The sequence below is a fragment of the Panthera pardus genome, unplaced genomic scaffold (assembly GCF_024362965.1).
Source record: "Panthera pardus isolate Hobbes unplaced genomic scaffold, ASM2436296v1 HiC_scaffold_11, whole genome shotgun sequence".
In the NCBI taxonomy this organism is placed as follows: Eukaryota; Metazoa; Chordata; class Mammalia; order Carnivora; family Felidae; genus Panthera; species Panthera pardus.
In genome coordinates this window covers 91,115,329-91,122,647 of record NW_026526666.1, presented here as the reverse complement: position 1 = coordinate 91,122,647, position 7,319 = coordinate 91,115,329, and the positions used below count along the sequence as shown (strand labels likewise).

Genomic DNA, 7,319 nt, shown 5'->3' with positions numbered 1-7,319 from the left:
CCGACACTCTTTGCTCCAAGATAACAGAAAATTCAATTTTTCTAGGATGCCCCTTGGGCACAGTGGGGACATGCATCATTGTCACTAGCAGGGAGTGCTCACATGATCATATTGATGGAGGAAGGACGGCCAGATGGGCACAGGCACTGAGTAACCTTCTGGCACTTGTCAGGGTCCAAGTCCTCTGCTCTGGGGAGGGGTGCAGCTGGCCCCCATGCACATGCGACGGTGGGCAGCTCTGTGCTGGCCAGGAGCCCTCCCATAGCCTCCAAGCACTGTCCTCGGAGGCCACACACTCAGTCACATGGCGCTCGGTACAAGTCGTTTATTTCAGTTACAATAGTGCCACACCGAAACTACAGTAGCACAAAACGTAAGAATACAAAAAATAGATTCCCAGCCCCAAACCCCACATCCAAGTAGCCGCAGAGAAGCCAGACCTATGGCTCCCGGGCCTCAGGGGAGGGGTCTCTCACGGGGCAGCTGTCCACCTCAGCCTTGTTTTCAGCTCGGCAGGGACAGTGGGGGTGATCCCTTTGCTTCTGTCCCTGCTGGGCCTGAGCCCTCCTCCCCCTTGGCCCCTGCCTATTCCCAGGACACCCTGAAGAAATGAATGTGGTCTACATTCCCTCTGGCTGGACCCTCAGCTCTGGGACACTTGCTTCTGGTTGGGAGGTCCCAGCCCAAGGTGAGGACAGACACCCCTGAGGACTGTGACCGCCCACGGGGAAGGCGGGAAGGCAGGACGAGGCGGGTAGAGGAGGTACCTGGAGGGCACTAGGGCTGGGAAATCCAAACTCTGTGTGGAAGCCCCCAACTCTAGCTCCTTCTCTGGCTCCTGTCCTACGTCTCTGAAAAGCGAGCAGGACTGCTGCTTGCGGGGACCAGGGGCCTCATCTGGACCCCACCCCACCTCAGTGCCAAGGCTGATCTGGCTGGTCCTCTTGAGCAGGGAGGATTCTAACTTCCGGGGTGAGGTGACGGGGCACGACCAGGCCGTGGGCTGCCGAGAAGGGAGAGCCAGGGTGAGCACTGGCTGCTCTGGCCTCAGTCACAGGTGCCTGCTTCCCCCAGAGAGAGCGCCTGCACCACAGTTTCAAGGAGGGAAGCCACTCCTGGTTCCCTGACCCCACAGGCTAGACTGATCACATTGGGGGAACCTTTTCCTCAGTCTGCCTTGGCTGAAAACATCTCCAGATGAGGAGTCCCTCTAGTTACAAGTATCGTCTTGATTCAACCCAAGGGGCTGAGGGTGGGATGGGGCTCAGGGCAAGTTCAGGAGTCCTTCAGATTCCTGACCTTGGTGCCACTGCCCTGTAGGCTAGAGCTCCCAGGGCGCTGTGAGGGGCAGCTCTGTGGGCACTGGGAGTAGGGGGTATGGCCTTGCATTATAGTCAGGACACTTGAAGGCTTCACTGAGGAAGCAAAGGGGCACCTGGTAGGGGGTTGTCTCCTTGGGGTAGAGCCTGGGCTGCAGCCTCAGATAAGGCACTGGAGATGGAGGGCGGGCAGGCGGGGCTGCATGTGGTCCCTGGAGCCAAACCCGGGCCAGGGGTGCAGGACGGAGCTCAGAGGGAGGATCTGGGCCCTGTGGGACAGGAGAGCGGTCTTCTCTTTTCTCCTTCCTCTGCAGAAACGGGTCAGCAAGGCAGACCCTGAAGTGGCCAGGCTGGGAGGGCTGCTGTAGACAGGGAACCAGACCCTGGGACACACATGCAGAGGCCAGAAGAGGGACAGAGAGGGGCTATCTACGGCATGGCAGAGAGGATCTGATGGAGGGCCAGGTCTTACAGGCCTTCTGCTGTCCGGGCCAGGGCATCGGGGTGCCCCACGATGGGTTTGAAGGCCATGACCTGGCCTCATCCTGCTGCAGCCATCAATTCCCTGCTGCAACTTTGGGGATCAGACCGTCCTAGTTGGGGTTCCCACTGTTGGACTCTGGGGACAGAGGCAGGCAAGCTGCGAGGGGCGGTGCCCATGAGCTGGCCTCTGCCCCTTCCTGGCCTCCACACCTCTCCTCTCTACACCCTGTGACCACAAAACCAGGTGACAGAGGCTGAAACTGTAAATGCCAAGGGCAGCTCTCTACTTGGGGACGCGCTCAGTGGCTGGGGATGGCTGCCTCAGGCGACCTCACGGCGAGTGAGGAGGAGAGGGGTAAATCAGTGGGGCTTCCCTTATCCACAGGTTATTTAGAAAAACAGAATATAATAAATATACCAATCCTTTCCTTAAAAAAAAAAAAAGTGTTTTAAATTCATTATTTCCCTGAACATTTCCAGTGTATTCCACAATGTTTAAAAAATAGTTTCCCCAAAAATATATCTTTAAAGCATTTGACACAGTGGCATTTCTGGTGCTTCTGGCTCCGGATGTGGGCGGGGGGTTGCGTCCACTGCCCTTGTCAGCGTGGGGCCCAGGCCTGGTGAGCAACCAGCCTGATACCCAAATGCCCACCGGAGTTGACGCACATGTGCCTGGGATGCCAGGGTCTTCACAGGGGATCGAATCTCGGATTGTGTTGAGAACCCACATCGTAGGCTCAGTTCCGGCTGAAAACCCTCCAGTGCGGGGTAGGGGGGCCCTGGGTGGCCAGGGGGGCGGGGCGGTGCCCTGGACGCTGGATGGAGAGATGGCCTTGTTGGCCCCACCTGGGGGCTCATCCTCTGTCTCGGCTCGAGGTGCTCCCACCCTCACCAGACTTCGCACTTGTGATGAGGGTTCATGGGCGAGCCAGGGGGGCAGTGGAAGTGTTCTGAGAACTCCTTGGAGTTGGAGACGGAGCCAATGACCCGGAAGCGGGAGGGGCTGTGAGGATCGGTGATGAGGCCTTCGTGGGAGCTCTCGGGCGTGCGGACAGAGCACCAGACCTTTGTGAGGCAACAAAGGAGAAGCTGGGTCACTATGGGGCCCTGAGGCCGCCGGACTGCCCCCGTCCACGGCAGTAGGGGGATGGGCCCCCGCCTGGTTCTGAGAGCCTCGGGAGTCAGCTGGGGCTGCCGAGCGTGTGGGGAAGAGACGCTGGGCTGGGATGTCCCCCATCCCAGCATCCTCTACTGCAGTTACCTGGGTCTGTCCTGGGCCTCTGCATTAGATTTCATCTGAACAAAAGGTTCTGCCCTAAAACCAGTCTGAAAACCTTGAACTGAGTCCACATCACTCACCTCCTGGGCAGAACAAAAAACTATGGCTCTGGGCACCAACAGAAGACTATACATTAATGCCAACTCAAGGGACATCCTGGGGCATTTTGAGTTCAGGAAACTTCTAGAATCCCTGAACCAGGAGGCCCTTAGCACTTACCTGTCCTCTCATCTACCTGATACTGGAGACCTTTTAATGGCATTCACTGGATTTCTCTAATGGCAGGAAGCTCACCTTACAAACTGGATGCCCGATGGACGGGCCAATGAACTAGAAGGTTATCAATTGAGGGGAACTTGCCTTTTGGCTCTCGGAGCTCTTGGAGCTTCAAGATGGCAGAATGTGCCTGAGTTTGGCGTTTTTTTCCTCTAACAAACTCACCTGTGCAAAGCCCAGGAAGAAGAGCTGGTTGTTGGTGAGGCCCAGGGTGGGCAACGTTTGCTCAGCCCCGTTCTTCTCCACCCAGTTCTGGTAGGCCTGGGAGCAGAGAAAACAAAGCTCAGTGGCTCCCTCGACACAGGAGCAAACAGGGCGACAATGGAGGGCCAGTGCGGGAGATCCCGGGAAGCTCTACCCTGCTGGGGCGGGGACTCACACTGCGGAGTCTGGACCTCAGCTCAGGCTAGAGGAGTGATCTTCACCCGCACTCATCCTGAAGGGGAGCGCGTTCAACCCTACGGCTTAGATACCACCGACACGCCCACAGCTCTCAAGTGCCTCCTTCCAGCTCCAGCCTCTTCCCTGACTTGTTTATTCAACTGCTTCAGCTGGATTTCCACGATGCATCCCAGAGCTAACATGGCACAGCGGAATGAGAGGTTGTACACGCCCACGCACACGCACACGCACGTGCACGCACATATGCCTTCCCACCACAGTAAATGGTACCACCAACCGTCTAGTTACTCAGACTCCAGCCCCAGAGTTCTTTGAGCTTCTCTTTTTTTCTTTCTTCCTTTTGTTTTTTTAAAGATTTCATTTTGGGGGCGCCTGGGTGGCTCAGTTGGTTGAGCATTCAACTCTTGATTTCAGCTCAAGTCATGATCTCACATTTCGTAGGATCGAGCCCCACGTCGGGCTCTGTGCTGACAGCACGGAACCTGCTTGGGATTCTTTCTCTCTCCCTCCCTTTCTGTGCCTCCCCTGCTCTCTCTCCCTCTCTCTCTCTCAGAATAAATAAATAAATAATTTAAAAAAGATTTTATTAAAAAAATTTTTTAGTATTTATTCTTGAGAGAGAGACAGAGAGACAGAGCATGAGCGGGGGGAGGAGCAGAGAGAGGGAGACACAGAATCCAAAGCGGGCTCCAGGCTCTGAGCTGTCAGCACAGAGTCCAATGCGGGGCTTAAACTCACGAACTGCAAGATTATGACCTGAGCTAAAGTCGGACGCTTAACCGACTGAGCCAGGCGCCCCAGATTTTATCGTTAAGTAATCTCTACATTCAATGTGGGGCTCGAACTCACAACCCCGAGATCAAGTGTCACACACTCTTCTGACCGAGGGAGCCAGGCCCCCTGAGCTTCTCTTTCAATCATCCAAACAATCCAAATCTGACCACTTCTTACCCTTGCCATGGCTTTATCCCTTCTCTTGCCGGATAATCTCACAACAGCTTTCTAACTAGACTCCTTGCCTCGAGCTGGTCCAATTCCAATCCCCTCCTGACACAGCATCTTAAGCCATCCTCATAAAGTGGGGGTTGGCAAACTTTCCCGTGAAGTAAATAGTTTCAGTTTTGGAGGCCAAAGGGTCTAGTTGAAACTACTCAGTTCTGGCGTTGTCAGTGTGAAAGCAGCTGCAGACAACGTGGAAGTGAACGGGCCTGGCTGTGTCCCCCTAAATTTTTTATTTACAAAAACAGGCTGAAAGCTGGATTTGGCCCACAGGGTGTAGGTTTGCTGACCCTTGTTTTAAAGGATAAATTAGATCGTGTCATTCTTCTTTTTAAAAATCGTGCGGCAGCTCCCATCGTACAGAACAAAACCCAAGCTCCTTTTTTTTTTTAATTTTTTTTTTTTAACGTTTATTTATTTTTGAGACAGAGAGAGACAGAGCATGAACGGGGGAGGGTCAGAGAGAGAGGGAGACACAGAATCCGAAACAGGCTCCAGGCTCTGAGCCATCAGCCCAGAGCCTGATGCGGGGCTCGAACTCACGGACCGTGAGATCGTGACCTGAGCCGAAGTCGGACGCTTAACCGACTGAGCTACCCAGGCACCCCAAAACCCAAGCTCCTGAAGCCGTTGACCCAGACCTGGTGAGCTCTGATCCCGATCACTCCTCCAACATCCCCTCCCTCCGCTCCACCCCTGCCTGTCTTCCTGTCTTTGACCATGCCGGGCTGTGTCCATTTGCACGGACTATTCTATTCCAGCTTTCCCTGCCTCTTCCTCGTCATTCAAGGTCTCAATTCCAATGTCATCCCCTCCAGAAGGCCTACCCTGACCACCCTCCCCCCTTATGTTTCACTACCTTGCCCTATTTTATATTCTTCGTCTTATCAGTACTTGAAATTATCTTATTTGTTTACTTGTGTATTGGCTTTCTTCCCCCTCCCCTGCCCCACAAAATTGTGAGTTTTGTGAGAGCATGATTCCTGTCTGTCTTGGCACAAAATCTCCAGTGCCTAAGGCAGCCCATGGTGGGCAGAAGGTTTTCAGTACATTTTCACTGACTCCTGGACTTCAGGCAGGTTACTGAGTGTTTCTGGGCTCAGTTTCCTCACCTGCAAAATGGGGGCTGTAATACCTAATGGTAAAGTTGTGGGGGTACTGAGCAGAGTCTGGCACAAAATAAGGCCTCAATAAATGGCACCTCATTTATTTATTTCTGCTCTTACTGTCACAGTGAGAAGGAGGCTCTGTATTGCTCTTTTGACAGACATCTCCTTCTCTTCTCGTGGCCTCTGCTCTCTCTCCCTTCCAGCTCAGCTGACCTTTCGGAGTGTCACTCTGTGCCCAACTTTCTTTTTTTAAAAAATTTTTTTAAACATTTATTCACTTTTGAGAGACAGAGAGAGACAGAGCGAAGCAGGAGAGGGGCAGAGATAGAGGGAGACACAGAATCTGAAGCAGGCTTCAGACTCCGAGCTGTCAGCTCAGAGCCCGACGTGGGGCTCAAACCCAGGAACTGCGAGATCATGACCTGAGCTGAAGTCAGACTCTTAACCGACTGAGCCACCCAGATGCCCCTATCTGTGTCAACGTTCTGCCACGCCAGCGATGTAGGGAGTAGGTGTTCACAGTCAAGCACACTGGGGCTCGAGGAGGCTAAGTGACTTACTCCAGAGCCAGGACTTGAACCCAGAACTGGCTCCATGACGGTGTCCCCCCTCCCCTTCCCTCCCGGGTCCACTGCTGTGTGAATTAGTGGTGGCTTTCCTTGAAAAGATTGTCAGGTAGGTCCAACCTAAGCCCTCTCCTATGTCTCCTAGTTGGGCCAGACTCAAGGCTGGAAAGCCCTCTGTGTGCCACGCTCTGTGCTAGGGACTTCCGCAAGCTTCTCCATCAGTTCTCGTCCATTTTGCAGACGGGGAAACAGCTCATGGAGTGGCTACAGTCTGCCCAAGCTGGTCTCTAATGACCCTTTACTGAGGAGACACCTGCACAGACCCAGACTTGGGCCGGGGCATGTGCGGGGGGTGAGCTCTTACCCGATAGGCCGCCTTGAGGCCCCCGTTGTCGGCGATGTTCTCCCCGAGGGTGTGCCGGCCGTTCACTGGCTCCCCGTTCACACTGTAGTTGCTGTACTGGCCCACCATGCACTCGGTCTGCTGCTTGAAAGCCTCCACGGATGAGTTCTTCCACCAGGGCCGAAGGTTCCCATCCTTGTCGTACTCTCGTCCTGTGGGTTCAGAAGGAAGCGTCAGGTCAAGGGGAAGGAGAGGCAGAGCTGGCACGCGTAGCTGCTAACGGAGCCTCTCCTCCCAGTGAGAAATGGCTCCACCCGTCCACCTCCCTGCTACCCACCAGCACTGGGGAGATGGTGCCGGTCTGGGGGCCAGAGGAGCTGGGAGGATGAGCCAGGTGGGCTGGGTGGCAGGTGGGGGTGAGAGAATGGAGGAACGGGATGCAGGCCAAGGGTCAGCTTGTCCACAATTTCAGCGGAGCGGGAGTCATTGTCAAGGCTGGCGAAGGGCCTTGTTCCCTGAGCCCAGGAAGGGGTAAATGGA

At 54.7% G+C, this 7,319-nt stretch overlaps 1 protein-coding gene across 4 annotated transcripts in view; it reads right to left on the bottom strand.

Annotated features, from left to right (window-relative positions):
• Positions 1-310: 310 nt before the first annotated feature.
• Positions 311-7,319, bottom strand: part of ECE1 (endothelin converting enzyme 1) — a 112,864-nt gene continuing 105,855 nt past the window's right edge. For all 4 annotated transcript variants that reach the window (XM_019461677.2, XM_053898883.1, XM_053898885.1 and 1 more), the window contains exons 17-19: positions 6,801-6,991; positions 3,526-3,621; positions 311-2,870 (exon numbers count right to left, since the gene is read on the bottom strand). In XM_019461677.2, the coding sequence (XP_019317222.1) occupies positions 2,694-2,870; positions 3,526-3,621; positions 6,801-6,991 (464 nt within the window). In that variant the 3' untranslated portion in view covers positions 311-2,693. The remainder of the gene's footprint in view (positions 2,871-3,525; positions 3,622-6,800; positions 6,992-7,319) is intronic.